Source organism: Phyllostomus discolor, chromosome 9, assembly GCF_004126475.2.
Source record: "Phyllostomus discolor isolate MPI-MPIP mPhyDis1 chromosome 9, mPhyDis1.pri.v3, whole genome shotgun sequence".
NCBI lineage: Eukaryota > Metazoa > Chordata > Mammalia > Chiroptera > Phyllostomidae > Phyllostomus > Phyllostomus discolor.
In genome coordinates, this window is record NC_040911.2 from 64584727 (window position 1) to 64609036 (window position 24310).

A 24310-nucleotide genomic window follows, 5' to 3' on the forward strand; every position below is an offset into this window, starting at 1 on the left:
GGGGAAAAAAGCCCACCTGCTATACTTACTGTATGAGCCAGATTCTGCAGTGTCCATGATAAACATGTTCATAGAGACAGAAAGCAGATTAGGTTGCCTGATGGAGAGGGAATGGAAAATGACTGCTAATGAGTAGAGGGTTTCAATTTGAGGTAATGAAAATATTCTCAAATTAAATAGTGATGATAGTGCACAATTCTCTGAATAGACTAAAAACTGAGTTGTATAATTTGAAGGGTGAATTTTATTATATGTAGATTATGTCTCAGTGAAGCTCTTACAAACAAAAAGAGCAGTTAAGATAATGTGGTGATACAACAACTCCAGTATAAATTAAATTCATAAAATTTTCTCAAAATCCATGAATCATACTCCCACTTTGCCTGAGCAGTCTTCATCAGTATAAAGGCAAGGAGAGTTTTTCTTTATAGAGGTGTGGGATTAAGTGTAAAGCAATCATGAAAAATATGGGCTTGAGAGTTACGAAGACTTTCTTGGCCATCTGCCTGGTGGTTCCCTCTCTCCTGAAATCCCGATGCTATGCACACTGTCAAGAGCAGCTCCTGTAACTGTCAGAAGTTTATTTTTTGTAATGAGAAGCACTAGGGCAATTGTGTTTACCCAGTCTTGGAACCAACTCATCTGTCATGTCGTATTTCTCCTAGACTTGATAACATAGTTATACGGAGAGAAGTCACATTTTTCTGGCATTTATAAAAATCTACTTTTTCTCCAGGTTACACAAAGGTAATGTAAAGGACATTACAGGGGTCTTGATAGTAATTTTTAGCTTTGTCCTGCTATATTTTTGTTTCCAGTGACTTTTCTATAAGTGCAATGCTGGTGACATGATCTGCTGTGCTTTTTAAAAAAGCCAGTATTTTAAAGGCTTTGTTTTTATCAACGAAAAATGCTACCTGAACCAATGTAGAGCATGGAAGAGTCTAAGTATCCTCTTGTGGTATGTAAAAGATGTCTTTGTGAATGTGATGGAGCCGAGACTCACTGGCAGAAACAAGAAGAAACAAGCCTTGGGACTTTGAGGACTCCATATCTGTGCTTCTGGTTAACTAAAACCTTTTGGTCACTGAGCATTTCTGAGCTTTGCCAGTAGGGCCATAATTGATACCTAGAAGTGTGCTCTCTAGGTACTGCAGGATTGTGGCTGCCTTTTGAATTGTTAAAGAAAACTTAAATTGTGTCCAGGTTTAGTGTTAAAAATATCACTTTCCATTCAGAGTTTTTGATAATTAGTAATTCCACTTGGGTGTGGAATGAGTCATACATTTTTATTAACTAGGTTAATGGGATAAGCAGATCTGAACATTACCCGTAAGACCAAACAAGAGCTTCATATAGAATTTCTAGATAAAAGACAGGTATCTTATCTGAAAAAATGATGAATTTATTCTGTAGCATTTTCAGTTTTCTTAAAAAGTTAAAGGAGGAGTCCAGTGATTTTTGCATGCATAGATTTTATTTCCTAACAATTCTCTTTGGCCTCCTGGAAGGTCTGAATGACTTTAGGTGGAATAACCGGATCTGTTTGCTCCTGAGAAGCAGGCGTGAGTTCCCTAAGAAAAGCCTGGGAGACAGATGGCTGGCTATTATGTTACAGCCATCATCTGCTGGGCCATGAGCAAATATTAAGTGAATAATATATATGTAATTGGTGTGAAAGTACAGTTGCAACATTTCTAATTCTGTTTGAAGGATGGGACTTCTTGAACATTTGTGTTTCATAGAATACTGTTTTGAAATGCTTTTTGTTTACGGGGTAATCCATTTTAAACTATTTTAAAGTCAACATTTTGCCTCATTTTTGACACCACAGTGTGATATTTTGAATTGAAATGGCCTGTAATGGCCTTTTTTTTATTTTCCGTAACAACATGAGCACTAAATTATAGCTGTGCAATTATGTAAACAATGGAAATGCTTCAGGAATGAATCCTTCCTTTTAAAATTCTCATTTTGTGTAATTGTTAGAAGGTTTGGGACCATAATAAACAAAATTATTTTACACATTTATCATTCTAAAGGTCAATTATAAGAGAACTAAAGAAACAACAGTATGTAAAATGAATAAACCAATTTCTGTTGCCATCACCATATGTTTTTTTCTTATCACTTACGGTTTTTCCAGTTACTGTGTACATAGCATTCAATTAAAGCGATTCATTTACCAGGCCGAATGTGGTTTGTGTTTATAGAACTGTGCTTTGGAGGAGAGGAAACAACACGCCTGTGTTTGAATTACCTGATTTTTTGTAAGATCAGTGATAAAAGACAGATGTTCTCACCAGTTACTTTCTCATAAACCTAAATCTTTTGATAAGCTGAAAATTCACAATTATCATCTTACAGTCTAGTTTTCACACTCAGTGTGTAGCATGTCTATGGACTTTCAACCAAAATCAAGAGAAAAATGCTCGTTTTGTGGCCTGTTTACTATATGACAGCATTCTGAAAAATGTGTTTTATTTCCCTTGAAGAAAAGCTTGTGAAAGGGTTTTGTCTATGTTTTAAACTGGTGAATGTTCAAGAGTAAATAATTCCTATTTTTCATTGAACTTATTGTTTAGTGTATTATTTTTTAGTCTGCTTAGAGTATGAAAAATAAACTAATGTTTTGCTATTGAAATCACTTGTATAGGGTAAATAGAAGAGTGGAACCTAGAAAATACATAAAAATCATTTTCCTGTTTTTCTTTCACTTACCGCAAACAGATGGGTAATTGTTGTAATGCTTTGCTAAGGATATTACTTGAAAGCATTAATGTCTAGAGTTTTTTAATTTCTGGGATAATATAATCTAAGACAATTATCTGTGCCACCTTTGAAATGTTTTTAATGTTCTTTCTGAATGTCATCAAAACAGTAGTTCATAGAATTCTGCAAAGTAAATTCTGGAAAGTAAAATCTTTCATAGTCCTTCTATTTAAAAAAAAATTTTTTACTTGTCACTCTTTACTTGTCGCAGAGGCATGTGTTCACATCTTTCATACCATTAGATAACAGCTCTGTAAAAGGAAATCATCCCATTTTATGGGAGAGAAATATGAAGCTCTAGGCATGACATGATCTGCCCATGATCACATATACTAGGCCTTGAACCCAGGCCTCATCTCAGTTCTAGAGAGACATTTCCCACTGGTGGTCACAATGGAGGTGGCACTGAATAGCCTCAAATCACACAGTGGGAATAATGGCCTCTTTCTAGTCCTTTGACTCTCCTGGGTATTTCCTGCTTACAACACAGGATACTAGCTTTCTAGAATAATTTTATTTAAGTTCAAAAAAGTACTTTGAAAATGGACAAATAATATTCACTTTGGGTGTGGATATGACAATAGCATGAAGTTGTACATGAATAATAGGCATTTGGGAAGTAGTGTTCTGTGCTGTCTATATATAAAGCCCTGGCGACTGTGAAGAAAACTTCAGAGTCTCAAGATTTTTATTTTTCCAAGGATTCCATTTATAGCTATGATCTTGATGTATCAAGGGGAAAGTGAAAGAAGGAGTCTACTAGAAGTGAGTGGAACATATTTTTGGATGTCCCTGTATTCAGAATATACAGCTCTCTTGAGTACCACTCAGTTATTCCTAATTTTAAAATGTTAACCACAAAGATAAAATCTTTGGGTTGTTCCACTTCAGTGTAGATAAGCAAAATAAGCAGGCACATGGCCATAATTTGGCAGATTGGCCATATATTTCCCTGTTTAACTCACACATTAATCTACTCCAATGCTGTCTTTAACTGACCTCAGCAGCACAGGCCCTGCTTCTCCTTGGGGCTCTGTCTTATGTGGGTGGCAGGGTACGGTAGGCTAGCCATCTGTTATTTTGCTCTCTCTTTCCAATCTTCTTGCCCATAGAAACAGGTTCCATTGAAGTGACTGGCCAAGGTCCAGGGGTACGGGGAACTGTGTGACTTTACCTTGGCTACGTGCATTTCTGCTGTCTTTAGTATCAATGCCAACTCAGTAATTTTTTGTGAATGCCCCATTTACAGATCATTGCCTGTGCACATATGAATCTCATAAAGCAAAATGAATTTCTTTTACAAATTTTGGCTTTAGCTTATTAAAGGATTTCATTCATAATTACCATAAACTTATCCCAGAAAAACATTTTTAAATTAAAATTCTAAATTCCAGTTGTGAAATGGCTTATTTGAGTTAAGTATGGGCTAAAGATACTAAAAATCTATAGTGTTCAAGGCTTAGTTCCTCATCTCAACAGATGGAATTAACACTATAAACATAATAAAGTTAACATGGTTGTTTGCATTATTAATCTTCAAATGCATGGCATTTTGCTACCTTGCTAGCCAGGTTTGCATGAATCCTTTCATTGCAGCATATGTCAACAAAAATGTGCTTCCATCTGCTGCTGGATAGCTTGATGCTTGATATTCTGAGACAAGGCCCAGCACAATGCGTACCTCTGTGAGTAATTACAGGTGTGTGGTAGGGAGCCCAGGGCATTAATCAGAGGCTTAATTATGAAGAAGGTGGATCTTTTGTTCCTCTTGGAGCATGAGTTTACCACACAGTTTTTAAACTGCAGCATCCATCTGCTAAGCCCTTTAGAATGTTTGCCTTGGCTGATAAGGACCCTAAAGTGTATCAAAGGATGTGATTAAAGCAGGCTTAAACATTAACTTGGAAGAAGTGGTTCAGGTTTTTCTTTTTTTCCTTCCTTCCTTCATTTTATCTGTTTATCTATTTATCTGTATATTTATTTTTATGTACAAGTGAAAGTCTGCTGAATTCTAAAACTTTAAATTAGGACTTGCTGAACTATTTACCATATATGAGCTGTAATAGAGTAAGCATTGGACAGTTGATTTAAGCATATAAACAGTAAAATTTGTAGAAACAAAATGAATCCAGTATGGAAGGAAAAGAAGTCTTTTATGAACACAAAAATTCTCTTTTTAGATAAGAAATGAGGTTATTTTGATTACAGAACACTTATGTCAGAATTCAGTATGTTGCTACTACTATGCTCTAATTTAATCAAATTAAATTGAGATTATTTTGCAGGATTTTTGAAACAGCCACACTGAAATCTGAGAAAATAAATAAAATTTTTTTTTATATTTTGCTTTTTTTATTTTGAGACTGACTGTAGGTTGTACAACTATCAGTAACATAGCTATAGTATGTTAGCCTGTTTGATTAATGTGCATTGCCTAGAACTACATAAAAGTAGTTTTTGGTTTTCTTAATGACCCCCCTTGTGCATACACACTTACACAGATGGTTTCATAGATGTGGCCTGATCATGGGGGCATGAATGCTGTCCAGTGGAATCCTGGTCTGGTCTGCCACAGGTTGAATGGGTGACTGCCTCAGAACAGAGCTGGTGGGCAGGGGCCAGCTAGCCAGCCACTCAACAGTGAGAGGCTATTCCAAACACAGGAATACCAGGTGTCTGGGCAGTTGTGAAAAAAGGCTACTGCTGCACTTTGTACTTAGACCTCACAATCACACTTATACTCAGAGCTACACCAACTACCTGACCTTAGAATATGACCAGTTACAATACTACTGTAGCACTCCATGCATTCCTATTGTTTAACCCATGAAATTACCTGAAGAGTAAAAATTTCCATCTTTTTGACTGCTTTAAGAATTTTTAATGTAACAGTATGTTAACTTATGGAAATTGAAGAATATGGTAAGTGATAGATGTTCAAAGCTTTTATTTGTATATTTACCTTAACACTTCTGTAGGTTGTCCAGAGAGCTTCCCTTTAGGAGGAAGGCATAAGAAGTGTCTAGGCCCAATGCCACAATTTCAATTTTGGACAAGTCATCTTACAGTTTAGTGGCCCCATTCTCTTATATGTAAAATGGATACAATAGCCCTTGGACTAACTCATCTCTGAGTACCCCCTTTACTGAGAATTTTCTGTGATCTGTGTACACTTAGATTATCTTACAGTGGTCATGTAGAGACTAATTGACTCTTTTACAATTCTGTTATTGAAAATTACAGTTGTGTTTTTTTCTCTCCCTTTTAGGATATCTTAAATACCATTATAAGGCACTGTCCACCTCGTTTTTTTTCCCTGGGTTTGCCTGGCTTCTCAATGCTGGTAGGGGACTTTATCATGGCTGCTGCCAAGGTTCTCAGTACAGACATGCTGGCGGTGAGTATGACAATGCTCAGCATCCAAACTCCCAGGAGGCTTTACAATTGCTATCAAGGTTCAGATTTCTCTACTCTTAACAGGTGTTGACTCATTAGTGCAATGTGAAACTGGGCTCTCAGATAGATGCCCTGGCAGCTGATGTGTGAAATTGTAGGATAAGATGACACACTGGCATTGGGAAGGCGTTTCATCAAAAGGCCAGAGTGTGAAAAATCATATCCTCACTAATATATCAGCACATTTACACAGTCAGAAGCAGGACTTGTCTCTTAGATTTTTATTAGCATTTTCTAGTAAATGGTGGCACAGACTTAGATGTATGTAATAGAGAATTTTAAGTGACCATTATCGATAATATTTTTTTCATTATTGCCTTATTTATTAGAAGTCTAATAGGAAATATTTTCTTAAAATGTTAGAACATAAAGAGATGTCTATGATAAAGACAGAATTTTAAGTGTACATTATCAACATTTTTTCATTATTGTCTTAGTTATTAGAAGTCTAGTAGAAAATAGTTTTAAATATTAGAACACTAACATTTTAACTTGAAAGTGAATATATATTTTATTAATGTGCAGAATTCCTGTACCGAAAATTTGGAAGCACATGGACTGACTAAATGGGTATTAAGAGCTTAAAAAAGAATTTATTTGCAATTTCCACATTAACTTCCACTATTAGGGCAACATCTTAATGCCTTTTGAGAGAACACTCATACATTTAAGTTTAAAGGGCTTCTTACATTTGTGCTCATTATAACTGTTACCTGTTCAGATTCATTTTTTTCCTTTTCAAACAGTGTAAATAAAATTAGCTTTACTGGCCCACTGCCCCCCATCCTTGCTCCCTCTCACTCCCTACCCTCCACCTGCCATCCTCTGTGGGTTCTCTCTTTAGTCTGCCACCCCCTCTTCAGTCACCCACCCTAGTCTCCAAGCTTGTGACTCACTGACAGGCATCCTCAGTGCAGAGAGGTGGGAGCCAGAGCGTTGCCCGGGAGCCTTTTATCAGAAATTCAAGGCACTTTGTAAAACCTCTGCCATACAGGTGGATGGCAGCACATTTGTAAATAATGGCTACCTTCTAGAAGAAATTGGTGATGGTTGGTGGAAACTTTGGCAAGACTTGCATGCTCATTATTTTTAGTTGTGTTTTTATGATCACTTGAGGCTTCTCTCCTACCCAGACATTCATGTTATACTGACGTGTTTCTCCATTGACAGCCCTGATAGTTTAGAAAACGCCCCATAAAAAATGGACTCTGGAAGTCAGGCATTTCTGTCCCAGCATGCCCATCATCCTGGTTGGGAACAAGGAGGATCTTTGGAATGATGAGCACACAAGGTGGGAGTTAGTCAAGATGAAGCAGGAGCCAGTCAAATCGGAGGAAGGCAGAGATAGGGCAAACAGGATTGGTGCTTTTAGATACATGGAATGTTCATCAGTTAAGACCAAAGATGGAGTGAGGGAGGTTTTTAAAATGGACACAAGAGCTGCTCTGTACGCCAGACTTGGGAAGAAAAAAATCTGGATGCCTTGCCTTGTGAAACCCTGCTGCAGGTACAACCATCATGTGGTTTATTTTGAAGTTCTTTTTATTACTCTTAGGATATGATTATTGGCCTTTTTCATTTATCTATACTTTGCCTAAGATCACAATCAGGAGTATTTTGCTACTGGTGTGTAGAAGCCAGCCATAATTATTACCGATGTCCCACCTACGTGACCTGCCAGGGTCCTTGTAATGCCTTTCTAATTCAAGGAATTTCTTAACTTCTTGCTTCTTTCTAGAAACAGTAATGGTAACTTTTGTGAATTAGTCTGTAACTACTTCATAACTGACATATCTTGCCTGCCATCTGTCAGCTGCAAGGTACACTGGTGAGTCCCCACTTGAGAACTTTACTTCTGAACAGATTTCATTGGCATAGCACTGGAGTGGGCATCCAGTTTTTTCAAAATGTGTTCATCCAGAAAAGGCCCAAGTCCATGCAGCTGTAGCAAAGTTACAGTTCTGTGGTTTCATGTTAAGTTACCTTACAGTTATAGTGTAATTAGTGCCACTTAATATATATTACCAAAAAGTAAATATATCTACCCCAAATAATGTATAGTAATTTTTGTAAAATTACATTTAGATTTGCTAATACTGATATTTGTCATCCCCACAGAAAGTATGCTGTTGTTGTTTAAGTGTACTTGAAAATAAAGTCAGATGGAAATTTTTCTTAAAAATTGGCTTGACTGTTTGCCAGGGACTTGTATTGAAATCAATAGGTGTATCTAGCCACCTGAATTTTCTTTGACACAATGTTACTTTTTTTTACATTTTTTAAATTTTATTTTAATGGTTGTTACAGTACAATTTTCTATCTTTTACTCCCATCCCAACTCACCTACCCAGCCCTTCCCTCCTCCCTCCCATTTCCACCCACCCCTAGTTTTTCTACATGTGTCCTTTATACTTCTTCCTGTAAACCCTTCTCCTTTTCCCCTGAAATTCCCTCTCCTTTCCCCTCTGAACTCTGTCAGTCTGTTCTTTATTTCAGTGTCTTTGGTATATTTTGTTTGTTTCTTTGTTTTGTTGTTTAGGTTCCTGTTAAAGGTGAGATCATTTGGTATTTGTCCTTCACCGCCTGACTTATTTCACTTAGCATAATGCTTTCCAGTTTCATCCATGCTGTTGCACAGGGTAGGAGCTCCTTCTTTCTTTCTGCTGCATAGAATTCCTTTGTGGAAATGTACCATAGTTTTTTGATCCATTCGTTTCCTGCTGGGCATCTAGGTTGCTTCCAGCACCTAGCTATTGTAAATTGTGCTGCTATGAACATTGGGGTGCAAAGGGTCTTTTGTATTGGTGTTTTAGTGTTCTTAGGATATAGTCCCAGCAGTGGAATTGCCTGGTCAAAAGGCAGATCCATTTTTAGTTTTCTGAGGAAGTTCCATACTGCTTTCCATAGTGGTTGTACCAGTCTGCAGTCCCACCAACAGTGCACTTGGGTCCCCTTTTCTCCACAACCTCTCCAACACTTGTTGTTTGTTGCTTTGTTTATGATGGCCATTCTGACTGGTGTGAAGTGGTATCTCACTGTGATTTTAATTTCCATCTCTCTGATAGCTAGCGATATTGAACATCATTTCATGTGTCTTTGGATTTTCTGTATATCCTCCTTGGAGAAGTGTCTGTTCAAGTCCTTTGCCCATTTTTTTATTGGATTCCTTGTCTTCTTAGAGTGTAGTCATGTAAGTTCTTTATATATTTTGGAGATTAAACCCTTGTCTGAGGTATCATTGGCGCATAGGTTTTCCCATCAGTTGGTTCTCTTTTGATTTTGATACTGTTTTCTTTAGCCATGCAGATGCTTTTTATTTTGATGGGATCCCATTTGTTTATTCTTTCCTTTATGTCCCTTGCTCTGGGGGACATATCACTAAAAATGTTGCTGCGTGAAATATCTAAGATTTTCCGGCCTATGTTTTCCTCTAGGACTTTAATGGTGACATGGCTTATATTTAAGTCTTTTATCCACCTTGAATTTACTTTTGTATATGGTGTAAGTTGGTGCTCGAGTTTCATTTTTTTTGCATGTATCTGTCGAGTTTTCTCAACACCATTTGTTGAAGAGACTGTTTTTACTCCATTTTATGTTGCTGCCCCCTTTGTCAAATATTAATTGACCATAGAGACTTTGGCTTATTTCTGGGCTCTCTGTTCTATTCCATTGGTCCGTGTGCCTGTTTTTATGCCAGTACCAGGCCGTTTTGATTACCGTGGCCTTGTAATACAGTTTGGTATCAGGTATTGTGATCCCTCCTACTTTGCTTTTCTTTCCCAAAATTGCAGCAGCTATTCGCGGTCATTTATGGTTCCATATAAATTTTTGAAGTGTTTGTTCTATGTCTGTGAAATATGCCATTGGTACTTTAATGGGTATTGCATTGAATGTCTAAATTGTTTTGGGTAGTATGGACATTGTGATGATGTTAATTCTTCCAATCCATGAACACGGTATGTTTCCATTTGTTTGCGTCTTCCTTAACTTCTTTCTTCAGTGTTGTATAGTTTTCTATGTACAGATCTTTTATTTCCTTGGATAGATTTATTCGTAGGTATTTTATTTTACTTTCTGCTATATCAAATGAGATTTTTTTCCTGATTTGTTTCTGCTGTTTCATTGTTGGTATACAAAAATGCCTTTGATTTCTGGATATTGACTTTGTATCCCGCGGTTTTGCCAAATTTGTTTATTAGGTCAAGCAGTTTTTTAGCAGAGTCTATAGGATTTTCTATGTACACTATCATGTCATCTGCAAACAATGACAGTTTTGTTTCCTCCTTTCTGATTTGGACGCCTTTTATTTCCTTTTCTTGTCTGATTACTTTGGCTAAAACTTCCAATACTATATTGAATAAAAGTGGTGAAAGTGGACAACCTTGTCTTGTTCCCGATCGTAGTGGAAAAGATTTTAGTTTTTGCCCATTGAGTATGATGTTGGCTGTAGGACTCTCATATATGGCCTTTATTATGTTGAGGAATGCTCCCTCTATTCCCACTTTGCTGAGTGTTTTTATCAAAAATGGGTGCTGTACCTTATCAAATGCTTTTTCCACATCCATTGATATGATCATGTGACTTTTGTCTTTGCTTTTATTTATGTGCTGTATTACATTTACTGATTTGTGAATATTGAACCATTCTTGCATCCATGGGATTAATCCCACTTGGTCATGGTGTATGATCTTTCTAATGTATTGTTAGATGCAGTTTGCCAATATTTTGTTGAGGATTTTAGCATCTATATTCATCAGCAATATTACCCTGAAGTTTTCTTTCTTTGTTGTGTTTGTATCTGGTTTTGGGATTAGGATGATGCTGGCCTCATAAAAAGAGTTTGGGAGTCTTCCATCATTCTGGATTTTTTTTTAATAGTCTGAGAAGGATAGGGATTAACTCTTCCTTAAATGCTTTGTAGAATTCTCCTGTGAAACCATCCAGTTCCGGGCTTTTGTGTGTTGGAAGCTTTTTGATTACTGCTTCAGTTTCATCAGCTGTTATTGATCTGTTCAGGCTTTCTGCTTCTTTTTCATTGAGTTTTGGAAGATTATATTTTTCTAGAAATTTCTCCATTTCAGCTGGGTTTTCCAATTTCTTGGCATACAGTTCTTCATAGTAATTTCTTACAATCCTTTGTATTTCTGTGCTGTCAGTTGTAATCTGTCCTCTTTCATTTCTGATTGTGTTTATTTGGATCCTTTCTCTTTTTTCTTGATGAGTCTGCTTAAAGACTTGTTGTTTTGTTTATCTTTTCAAAGAACCATCTTCTGGATTCATTGATCCTTAGAATTGTGCTTTTAGTCTCTATGTCATTTAATTCTGCTCTGATCTTAGTTATTTCCTTCCTTCTGCTTGTTCTGGACTGTCTTTGTTGTTTTTCCTCCAGTTCTTGTAGACATAGGGTTAGGTTGTTTGTTTGAAATGTTTCTATCTTTTTTAGGTAGGCCTGTATGGCTATGAACTTCCCTCTCAGGACTGCCTTAGCTGTGTCCCATAAATTTTGGATTGTTGTGAGTTCATTTTTGTTTGTTTCCAGAAATTTTTTTATTTCTTTCCTGATTTCATTCTTGGCCCATTCATAGTGTAATAGCATGCTATTGAATCTCCATAATTTTGAGTGTTTCAGGTTTCTTCCCTTGGGATCAGTTTCTAGCTTCAGTCCCTTGTGGTTAGAGAAAATGCTTGGTGTTATTTCAGTTTTCTTGAATTTGTTGAGGTTTGTTTTGTGTTCTATCATGTGGTCTGTCTTTCAAAATGTTCCATGTGCATTTGAAAAGAATGTGTATTTTGCTTCTTTGGGATGAAGTGCTCAAATATATCAGTTAAGTCCATTTCCTCTAGGGCATTGTTCAATGCCACAATGTCTTTGTTGATATTTTGTTTGGAAGATCTGTTCATTTTTGACAGTGGGGTGTTAAAATCCCCTACTATAATTGTGTTGCTGTCCATATCTTTCTTGAAGTCCTCTAAGGTTTTCTTTATGTATTTGGGTGCTCCTATGTTGGGTGCATATACATTTACAGTGTTTATGTCTTCTTGGTGGATTCTCCCTTTGATCATTATGAAGTGACCTTCTGGGTCTCTTTTTATGGCCCTTTTTTGGAAGTCTATTTTGTCTGATATGACTATTGCTACCCTGGCTTTTCTTTCCTGTCCATTTGCTTGGAAAATATGTTTCCAGCCCTTTACTTTTAGTCTGTATAGATCTTTTGTCCTGAGGTTGGTCTCTTGTAGGCAACAAATGTGTGGGTCATGCTTTCTTATCCATTCAGTTATTCTGTGTCTTTTTGATTGGAGCATTTAATCCATTTACATTTAAGGTTATTACTGATAGGTACTTACTCATTGCCATTTTCATACCTGTGTTTCTCTCTCTCTCTCTCCCTCTCCCTCTCTGTCTCTCTTCTTTCTTTTCCTTAAAGCAGGCCCTTTAGCATCTCTTGCAGTGCTGGTTTGGTGGAGGTGTATTCTTTTAGACTTCTTTTGTCTGGGAAGCTTCCTATCTGGCTTTCCATCATGATTGAGAGCCTTGCTGGGTAAAGTAGCCATGGTTGCCGGCCTCTGGTTCTCATTACTTGGAATATTTCTTGCCAATCTCTTCTGGTTTGGAGCGTTTCGATTGACAAGTCAGCTGCTAGCCTTATTTGGGATCCCTTGTATGTTACTTCCTGTTTCTCTCTTGCTACTTTTAAGATTCTCTCTTCGTCTTGGTATTTTGCCATTTTAATTATGATATGTCTTGAAGTGACCCTCTCTGGGTTCCTCTTGGTTGGAACTCTCTGTGTTTCCTGGATTTGTATGACTTTTTCTCTCATCAAATGAGGGAAATCATTACTTTTTCAAATAGGTTTTCTATCCTTTGCTCTTCTTCTCCTTCTGGTATCCTTATTATACGGATATTATTATGTTTCATATTGTCTTGCATTTCTCTTAATCCCTCTTCATTGTTTTTTAGCCTCTTTTCCTTTTCTTGCTCTTTCTGGCTGTTTTCTTCTACTTTGATCCGATCTTCTGTTTCCTTCTGATCCGATTTTCTTCTATTTTCTCACTGATCCGATCTTCTGTTTCATTGATCCTGCTTTTCATTCCTTCTACTGTGTTCTTCAGTTCAGAAATTATATTCTTCATTTCCTCTTGGCCCTTGTTGATAGTCTCTGTTTCCTTTTTCACGTTGATATAGTTTTCAGTGAGTTCATTGTAGCTTCCCTGTAGTTTCTGGTAGCTCATCGTGAGCTCATTGAGCTTCCTGACAATCATTGCTTTGAACTCAACATCTGATAGTTGAGTTGCCTCTATTTCATGAGTAGCATTCTTTCTGAGACTTCCTCCTTTTCTTTCATTTGGGGATTATTTCTTTGTCTTCCCATTGTTTGTGAGACTTTTCTTGTTAGCCTCAGCATCTTAAACTGATCTGTTCTGGCTCCCTGGATTTGTGGTGTGAACTTCTGTGGTAGAATACCAGTGAGTTTCAGTGGTGCAGTTTCCTTGATGTCCCGAGCTCACTGGTCTTGGGCTGTCGTTTAAGTTGGCTCTGTGTTTGTCTTTGGGTTTTGATTGTTGTTGGGTCTTTCTTTGGTGGTTCCTTCCCTCCAGCTGGTTAAATGGGGGTCACCCTGTCCACCACCTCCTGTATTTTGTTGTGCTGGTGAGGGTAGGTTGTGTTGAGTCTAGTTCTTCTGTGTGTATGAGGTTTTAAGGATTCTCTCTTGCTCTTGTTCAGTTGTTTGTATTGGGTACTGTCTCTACTGTTTAGTTGTATTTCCAGATAGGTCCTGGATTGAGGTTTGTGTGGTTTCCACTCCCTCCTTCACCTTCTTCTGTTGCTATCTGTTAGTGGTACCTTTGTTGTTGGGTTTCCTCTTCCAGTGGGTATCCTGGTGTTCACCGCTTCCACCTACTCTTTTTTGTGATCAGTTGGAGGGGGAAGGCAAAATGGTTTAAGACAGCAGGAGAGTATTCTATGATTTTTACAGTAGCAGCCAATAGAGAAGAGATAGGAGATCCTTTGACTATGTATAGTGTTAATCATGATCTTCCACCCAGCTAGCTGATTTTTAGAAAGGATGGAAAGAAGATAAGACTTTTGTTGGGGAAGGAAGGATTGTGAGTTGGATCTAGAAAGCAGTGAGTTTGTGGGAGGTGAGATTCTGAGGCAAGGTGAGAGTAAAGGATAGTAAATAGGTGTAGTGTGTGAGAGAGCAGTTAACCACTACACAAATAGAGTTCGGGAAGCTTTGAAAGGGGCTAAGATCTAGGAGGGGTGTTGTGAAGTATTTATAATTGCATGGAGCAGCAATTATTTACAGTAATATTATGGCAACAATCATGACAGAATCTATGAGATCGAGGTAACAAGAATAGGGAGTACAGAACCTTGAGTAGTGTGCTAATGGGACACAGGTGAGTTAAGGGACAGTATATTAGTAATACACTATGAAAGAGATATCAGGGGAAAGCTGTCAGATCATACAATATAACCAGCCTAGCAAAGCAGAGTATACAAAAAGAAGAGGGATACAAAGATATTATTTTAAAAAAAGATGTAAGAATACTGGAAAAATAATAATAATACAAATATGCAATAACTTGCAGGTTCTCTGTAATAGCAGAGTGAAATTCATCTCACTTTCCCAGCTGTTGTGAAGCTTCTTCTTTGGGTTCAACTCTGGTCTTTTCACAGCTCCAGGATTTTGTCTCACTTGTAGGTATTTTGTCTCACTTGTAAGGCAGACGAAGGAAGGAAGAAGAGAAAATTGGAGGAAAGAAAGGAGGAAGGAATAAAACGAGAAAGCAGGGAATAGAGGAAAAAGAAATTAAAAGAGAATAAAAATAATAAAAATTTAAAAATTAAGAATTATTAAAAAAAATAGAATGAAATTAAAAAGTCTCTTGGTTTCAAAGTGGCCAAACCGTTTTTTCTGATCTTGCTGGCTGCTGCAGGCTGAGGGGTGATTGGTATGGTTTTTCTTCCTTGGTTGGTGGTGTGCACAGTATCTGGGAAGCAATTGTGGCTCCTTAGCCCTGTGCCCTGGGTGTGGGAATCAGGGCTTTCCCCAGGGTTACTGCTGTGGGCTGGGGTGCGGGGATGCTCTCCTGGGAGCACACCCTCGGCCAGTCTGCCTCACCCTTCCCAGTGCTATGGGGCTGCACAGGGTCCTCCACAGAAGCACACCTTCCATGCAGCCTTGGGATCACTGCCCAGCTGGGTGGCAGGGAGGCTGGAGCAATTGATCACTTTAGGAGAATTCCCCAAACAGAGTCTGTCTTTTCACTCCTTCCTCTTGAGAAATTCCTCCTATTCAAGCCTGCCACTCCATACAGTGGCCTGGCTTCTCCCACAGCCCAACTCTCCAACTAGACCGGTGACCACGGGGATCAACGCCTGCTTTGTGACCTAACCCCTCCAACGGTGCTCACAGCCCTTGTGTGTTTACTAGCAACTGGGTTCCTCCTGGTGCTGCTCAGACCTTGTTTGGCTGGGGAGGGAGCAGTTGTCCCAGCTCTCTCCTAAGGACACTGTGGCAAACCCAGCAGCAGGTGCTGGGCCTGGGGCTGCAGCCCCTGGACCCCGAGCTAGTCCCTGGGACCCTACTGTGTTGCAGCACTCCTCTCAGGGACTGGTTTTTCAGTTCTGCCACAATCTTTGGTCACCTATTTTCACCTATGCTGAAGTATGTTGGTTGCTTTCTCCTCTACTCTGTAGATCGGCCAGGATTTTATCCCTGAGCAGAGGGAAGTCAAATGTGCTCCCTCCTACTCCGACGCCATCTTCCTTCAGCCCCACAATGTTACTTTTTCTCTCTTATTTTTCTGTGCCTAATTTCAGACTCCAGCACTGAATTTTAAATTAAATTGCTTTTTAATATATTGTATAAGTGGTATTTCATACTGCTATTTTCACGCACTAATTTTTTCTTATAAGGCTAAATTAAAAAGCAAAGGGAAGGAGTGAAAGAAGGAAAAAAGGAAGAAAAATGTCGAATTTCTTTAACTCTTTTTCTCTGCAGACTATGACAACTTTAAATACTTCATTTCTAAAAGATTTTAGGATAATCATTCTCAAAGAACTTCAGATTTATTTTCAGCCATTGAAATCAACATTGAAAAAACACAGGATATGGGAAGGAAAAACATACTATTTTTTTTCTTACTTGATGTGAGAATTTTTTATAAAAATGGTGGTACCCTTTCTAGAGTAATATGAATGGTTTTCATTCTTTGTGAAAACTTCTCTTTTGGCTAGATGAACTATTATAGTAGCCTTCCAAGAGAGAGAGAGAGAATGAGAATTTAAGAGTTGCTTAAAGGAACAATAAGTCTTTGAATTACTCTCTTAGTTTAAAATTGAAGATTAAAATTATAGGGGAACTGGTGAGAGGTGTTTAGATGTGACATATCTGCTCAGTCAAAATTTTCAGTTAGCATATTAATTACAAGTCCAAAGTACCTCTGCTCTGTCAACCTGCCCTGCTAAGGCAATGAGGGAAAGAGAGATGCATACATGCGTCACAGGAGATGGGTAGAAGCCTGTGCTCAGCAAACATTATTTGTAATAGCCGAAACCTAGAACCAATTCAGATATTTATCACAACAGAACAGATGAATTGTGGTGTGCACAAAGGGTAGAATATTATATATAGTAAGTCTCTTTCCATTCTTTACCCTGGAGCTCCATAGAGCCAGGACTGGGTTCAATCCCAGCACTGCCTTATATTAGTTATCCTTGGACCATATACTTAAGCACAGGGGCCTCATTTCTTCTGTATGAAAATTGGGGTTCATCATAGGCCCAGTGCTTAGGTAAAAAAAATCATCTAGATTTACTACATTCTTTGAATTAAGCTGTGCAACAACTCTATTTTCTTTCTTTAAGATAGAATATTTTGTATTTAGTTGTTATGTAGTCTGGCACTGCATCTAAAAGTCCACGATGCAAGCCAGACTCACACACTGTATAGTACTTAAGGCTACTTAGGGAAAAGAATCAACTTAAAGTCTTCACTAAGACTGGTAGAAAGAACAACAGTGAGGGGTGACAGAGTAAGTCTATTTGAGAAACACCATGGACCTACTGTGAGCCAGGACCTGGTCCGAATCAGTATGACAGGGTCCCTACTCTTAGAATCAGGTAAGTAAACTAAGTATTAATGTTTACACATGAGTTTCTTGCAGCCACAGTAGAATCATATCCAGAACCCAGAGGAGCACCAATATAGGAATAATTAATTCTGCTTGGTAAAAGTTGGTGGGGAAGCCATGCATTTGGAAAGTCTTCATGGAAGAAGTGATGCTGAAGTAGAAGTCTGAAAGGTGATCAGTGTTCATCCAGTAAATGAGGACAGCAGCAGCCACCCCTTATCTCAAGGCAGTATTTATTGAGCATCCGCTGGGATAGAGAAGTGATGAAGACTGTCAAAAACTTTGCCTTCTTGGAGGATACAAACATTAAATGAATACGTAACGCAACAGGAAGTGATGATTAAGCAAGAGGAAAAAAAAAGCAGGGATGCTAGAAAACAGGTGAAATGACACAATCTTGAATTTGCTTTAAAATGCTGAAAGTGAAAACTTAAGTGAATTTTAAATCTTGAAATCAAAAGTGAAAAGGAGATAGATGAGGTAAGAATGGTAAAATCTTTTTTCATTTTATAAGTAAAAAAATTTTTTTTAATTATTATTATCATCATCATCATCATCATTGGATATATCTTCAGAAGTGGGATCACTGGGTCAAAAGGCAGTTCCATTTTTAACTTTTTGAGGAAATTCGATACTGTTTTCCACAGTGGCTGCATCAGTCTGCCTTCCCACAAATAGCATGTGAGCATTCCCCTTTTCTCTACATCCTCACCAGCACTGTTGTTTGTTGATTTATTGATGATGGCCATTCTGGCAGGCATGAGGTGATATCTCATTGTGGTTTTAATTTGCATTTCTCTGATGACTAGTGATATTAAGCACTTTTTCATATGTCTATTGGCATTTATATGCCCTCTTCGGAGAAGTATCTATTCAGGTCCTTTGCCCATTTTTTAATTGGGTTGTTTGTGATTTTGGTGTTAAGTACTATGAGTTCTTTATAAATTTTGGATGTTATCCCCTTATCCGATGTGTCATTGGCAAATACGCTCTTCCACATAGTAGATTCCCTTTTCATTTTGTTGATGGTTTCTTTTGCTGTGCCAAAGCTTTTTAGTTTGATGTAGTCCCATTTGTTTATTTATTTTTTATTTCTCTTCCCCTAGGAGATATATCAGCAAAAATATTGCTATGAGAGATGTCTGAGATATTACTGCCTGTGTTTTTGTCTAGGATTTTTATGGTGTGGTGACTTACGTTTAAGTCTTTTATCCATTTTGAGTTTATCTTTGTGTATGGTGTAAGTTGTTGGCCTAGTTTCATTTTTGGCATGTACCTGTCCAGTTTTCCCAACACCGTTTATTGAAGAGACTCTCTTTACTTCACTGTATGTTCTTGACTCCCTTGTCGAATAGTAATTAAACATAAAGACATGTGCTAATTTCTGGATTCTCGGTTCTTTTTCATTGATCTGTATGCCTTTTCTTATGCCAGTACCAAGCTGTTCTGATTACAGTGTACTTTTAGTGTAGCTTGATAGCAGGTATTGTGATACCTCCAACTTTGTTCTTCTTAATTAAGATTGTTGAAGCTACTAGGGGACTTTTTTGATTCCATGTAAATTTTTGGAATACTTGTTCTAAATATATGAAATATGTCATTGCTGTTTCAATAGGAGTTGCATTGAATTTGTAGCGTGCTTTGGCTAGTATGAACACGATATATGCTTCAAGGAGGGTAAAATCTTGAACTACGTATTGGGTGTATAGATAAACATTTTTTCTTTTACATTTAAAATTTTTCTTAACATAAAAATGAAAGTAAAGGTAGCAGACAAGAGGACAGAGCAATGGAGGCAGGTGCTGTTAAACAGAATTACAGAGTTCTGTGGTAAGGTGGAGCTTGTTAGAGTGAGCTGCTTTCTTGAGCCCCTAGTGGAGATGTCAAACAAGTACTTGTATCTACAAATCTGGACTTCAGGAAGGCAGTCTTAGCTAGAGAGATATGTTGGGGAGTAAGAAACATGTTAGAGGCATTTAAATCCATGGGTTTGGATAACCCTTGGAGTGAGTTTATATCTAAGAGAGAAGAAGGCAAGGAACTGCACTCAGAATCCCAGAATTTAGATCCTGAGGAAATGAGAAGTTCCAGCATGGGGATTGTCAGATATCCTTGGAAACCAATAAAATGGTGTCCCATAGGCCAAATGATTAAAGTGTTCCCACGTGCTAGGGAGCTGTCAACTTGCATTCATTGCCACTAAGGAGTCAGGTGAGATAAGGCCTGGATGGTGACCATTGAGTTTTGCATTGTGGAAGTCAGATAACAAGAAGCTGTGTACTCACTGACTGGCGTAAGCAAATCTTTACATTTTGCTATAGTAGTTTCAAATCTTTATGATATGTCTCCTAGGGGAAGAGAAATAAAAAAATAAATAAACGAATGGGACTACACCAAACTAAAAAGCTTTGGCACAGCAAAAAAAACCATCAACAAAATGAGCGTCTTTATCCCTGATGCCATTGCCCCTCAGAGCTATCATTGCGCTTGCCTACACTATACTTCAGTGACTGAATGCTCTCTCCTCTTCCTGATAGAATCTATTCATCCATTCACACTCCTGCTGGGGTTAGGAGTCTGATGGTATCACTCCTCAGATGGAATAGATGAGAACTGTGCCACGTGGCTTGTGGATGTCTTCCCAGGCACCCCTGATGCCTTTCTCAGACTCCTCTATAGTAACTCCAGCCCTTCTAAGCAAACTTGCATGTTCTCTGGGCCCTGTGCACCTGATACCTTTTACAGTTCCATGGGTGCCCTGAGTGCCTTTGCCTTTTCCATTGTCACTGCTTACAACGTGCCTCTTGACTCCGTGCCTCACTCTTACTCTCCACCTGTCCAGATGACTCCTACTCCACTATATGACTCTTAACAGCAGTTTGTTTTAATGTTTTCTAACCATCCTGAGAAGAACAAATCATTACCTCATCTTGGTTCCTATCCAGGGGTGCCCCACCTGTGGCGCTACACAAAATCCTAACTTTACTTAAAACATTATGATTACATGTTACAATGTATTTAATGTATGGCCCAAGACAACTCTCCTTCCAGTATGGCACAGAGACACCAAAAGGTTGGACACCTTTCTGTGTGTTTTATGTTGTCTTTTATTTACTTAAGTACTGATCAGAAACAAGACAGGTGAAAAATGAATGTAATGGGCTCCTATGATATCCCTAGTATGTGGCTCTCATAGCACCGCTTCATTGAATTGAACATAGGTATTACTTGCCTCTTCTCCCCCATCCAACAAACCACACTGCCATGTCTCTGAGGGGAGCTCTCTTTAATTTTGTACTCAAGTATTCAACAGTATAGGCCCAGTGTAGACCCTAGAGTTAGATGGCATCATTTCAAATCAGGGTTCATTACTTGAAAAACTAATTTCTCTAAGCCTCAGTTTTCTCACCTGTAAAATGGAAATGATAGCAGTAGCTACTCATTGGGTTATTGAGGGTATTCTATGAGGAAATGCTTGTACAGCACTTAGAACAGTGCCTAGCAGAGTGAGAACTCCTTAAGTGTGAGCTACAGTTGTAATAATTAGATAATAGAAGATAAGCAGAGGTGAATGGATGGATGACATACCTTTGTAATCCTGGTGCCTGTCCCCATTCTTGGCTAATCATAGATGTTAGTTAGTGTTGGTTGAATTGAAATCTAGTGAAATGCTTCCTTTAATATATACCTAATTGCAGCAATGAGAAACGAGTGATGTTGTATCTCACTGGATGCCAGACACTGTATTTTGCAAAGTAGTTCAATAAATTTGGTAGATGATGTCTTCTCTCTCTACCTTCTGATAGTTAGCCTGACCTCTCTTCCTTATGAATTTTCATTAACTGTCTTTACAGAAAAACTCATATTAAGTTGGTATCATATACCTTTTGTCAAGAACATAAGACTAAAAAGAAAAGGTAAAACAATTATGACTGAGTCATTTGCTTTTCCGACTCTGAATGAATCTGCAGACCAGTTTTCACTTGCTTCTTTATATCTAAATATAGTGATATTTTCTGTTCCTTGGAAATGTGCTTTTTCATTTAGGCAAACCTGTTTGCTTAAGTATTCATCTGGGGGAAAATAACCAGGTATAGCTTGATATTTTTAATCTAAGATAAAATAATTATAAAGATTTCCTTTCAAAAGCATGAAAAAGTAAACATGACTCCTATCTAAAGTTTCTAACTTACAGGAAGTAAAATGTGTTTCACTTTTTTGTGTGTAGGCACCTCGTTCAGAAGCTCTCACCATTCTAGGCTCTCTTGTCTGCTTTCCAAATACCTACCAGGAGATCCCTTTGTTGCAGTCAGTGCCAGAAGTTAGTGAAGTCATTATAGGAACTGAAGATGTCAAGGTACATAATGCATTTGATTAAATCTCAAGTTTAGCATTTTATAATTCTAGCTCTATGGTTATCTCTTCCATTATTACATAGTAACCTAATTATGCCTGAAAGTTTTGCTATATTGTTTAAATGTTTTAATTGTTTTGTTTTGTTTTGTTTTGTTTTTAGAAGGCTGTTTTAGGGGAATTAAATGTATGAGATTCAGAGCATACTCCAGGTATAACTGATAGGTTCTTCAGGTGTTTTTTATTAGATCTGTTTATGAGGCCTATGGTCATAATAATGTAATAAACCATCCTTTATAATTATTTTTAGTTTAATTATGCTGCATTAGTGCATCAAATGAATTTAAAAAAAATAATTGAAATAAGCTAAATATTCCTTTTCATTGTGGCCTGATTAAATTATACAAATAATTTGAAATTCCAAATTATTCCTTGGATAATAAAAGTAAGCATTTGCTCTCTCCTCCCCTGACTTTGGGGCAAAAAAGAAAGTGCTTTCCAAATCCCAAAATTGATCAACCTAATCTATCTGTAGTACATAATTACAATCAATAATTCAGTATATAGTATATAAAGACAATTAAAGACAGTTCCCTACAAAGGAGTGCCCGTATGACTATCAGCTGATTTCTCCAAAGAAACCTTGCAGGCAAGAAGGGGCTGAAAAGAAGTATTCAGTCATGAAAGGCGAGGACCTGCATCTAAGATTACTCTCTTCAGCAAAGTTATAATTTAGAATGGAAGGGCAGATAAAGTGCTTCTCAGACAAGGTCAAGTTAAAAGAGTTCATCATCAGCAAGCCCTTATTATGCGAAATGTTAAAGGGACTTGTGTAATAAAAAGAAGATGATCAAAACTATGAACAGTAAAATCACAACAAATTCACAACTATCAACAACTGAACCTAAAAAAATCCACAACAAACTAAGCAAACAGCTAGAACAGGAACAGAATCACAGAAATGGAGATCACATGGAGGATTATCAGCAGGGAGGGAGAGGGGGAAGAATGAGGGACAAGTACAGGGAATAAAAAGCATACATGGAGCCCTGGCTGGCGTAGCTCAGTGGATTGAGCGCGGGCTGGGAACTAAAGTGTCCCAGGTTCGATTCCCAGCCAGGGTACATTCCTGGGTTGCAGGCCATAACCCCCAGCAACCGCACATTGATGTTTCTCTCTCTCTCTCTCTCTCTCTCTCTCTCTCTCCCTTCCCTCTCTAAAAATAAATAAAATCTTTAAAAAAAAAAAAGGCATACATGGTAGGTACAAAATAGACAGGGGAAGGTTAAGAATAGTATAGGAAATGGAGAAGCCAAAGAACTTATATGTATGACCCATAGACATGTACTGGGGTGTGCAGGATAGGATTGTGGGAGGAGGTTGCAGGACAGAGAGGAATAAAGAGGAGAAAAAATGGGACAACTGTAATAGCATAATTAATAAAATACACTTAAATATAAAGTAAAAGTAAACCAAGATTTTCCTATCTAGAAGTCTCATTTCTTTGCTAGGTTTTTATTGTATACTCAGAAACTCTGCTCTGTAGGCTAGCATGATTGCCCAGAGGGCTACCCCAAACCGCCTTGTTTCCTTCCCCCAGGTTCTCCCTAATAGGAGCCTCTCCAGAGGTCCCTGGTCCTTCAGTAACTCCCGACTGCCTGGAACACAGTCAGAACATGTGGGAAACCAACAACTAAACAAAAGTTCTTATTTTACTTAATTTCTTTTTTTTTTTTAGCATTGCCTCATAAATATTTTACTGAAGAATGCTACAGAGGAACCAAGTGAATGTGCAAGGTAAATTTTGAATAAAAGTAAACCATTTCACAATTTTAAGATACACATTTATGTGTAAAACACAATGTTAATAAATGCTTATTATTTTGCATTACCCTTATACACACTAAAAAGTATAACAAGTATTGTATCAGGAAATTGCTTTACTTAATTTTTTCATCAGAAATTTATTCCAATTTCCACTATGATTCCTTCATTGAGTCATGATTTATTTAGAGACATATTTTTGAATTTCCAAATATATGGTTATTTCTATTTATCTTTTTGCTACTGGTTGCATCATTGGTCAGAAACACTGTTTGCCTGCACATTCAGCTCTTCAACAAGTTGTCAGTACTTTTTTTTCAAACCCCTTTTCTTTAGTGTAGAAAGTAATGTGTATGAGACAGTCTCTCTTAGTTGCATATAAAAGGAATCAGATTATGAAATTAAGGGCATGTAAGTGTAAATAAGCAAGCAGACTGACATATGATCAAGATTTCAAATAAATTGAGACAATTAAGAGAATATAGATAATGATGAGTGATAATTTAGAAAAATAAGTTTTGTTTTATCAATTGGAGTGGTATGAGATGGCATAGTAGCAAAGAGGAGACCTTGTTGGAAGATAGCATGAGAGTGAAGGTAGTATTGCCATTAGGTAAAAAAGAGTCTTGATACATAAAACTCATTTGGGATCACAAAGGACATACTTGGGATGCAGAGACTCTTAATTGGCAGGAATGCCTAGGCATGAGGAATAATTAATAGTATTGGAATTGGAAGATGCTAAATGGGAATGTTAAATGAT

General features: G+C 37.7%; 1 protein-coding gene and 1 pseudogene across 3 annotated transcripts in view; both read left to right on the plus strand.

Moving 5' to 3' along the window:
• Nucleotides 1-24310, plus strand: part of RALGAPA2 (Ral GTPase activating protein catalytic subunit alpha 2) — a 369400-nt gene that overhangs the window by 195342 nt on the left and 149748 nt on the right. For all 3 annotated transcript variants that reach the window (XM_036009474.1, XM_036009475.1, XM_028523690.2), the window contains 3 exons: nt 6041-6169; nt 21599-21727; nt 23462-23520. In XM_036009474.1, coding sequence (XP_035865367.1) covers nt 6041-6169; nt 21599-21727; nt 23462-23520 — 317 coding nt within the window. The remainder of the gene's footprint in view (nt 1-6040; nt 6170-21598; nt 21728-23461; nt 23521-24310) is intronic.
• On the plus strand, nt 7248-8121 carry LOC114506188 (annotated as a pseudogene).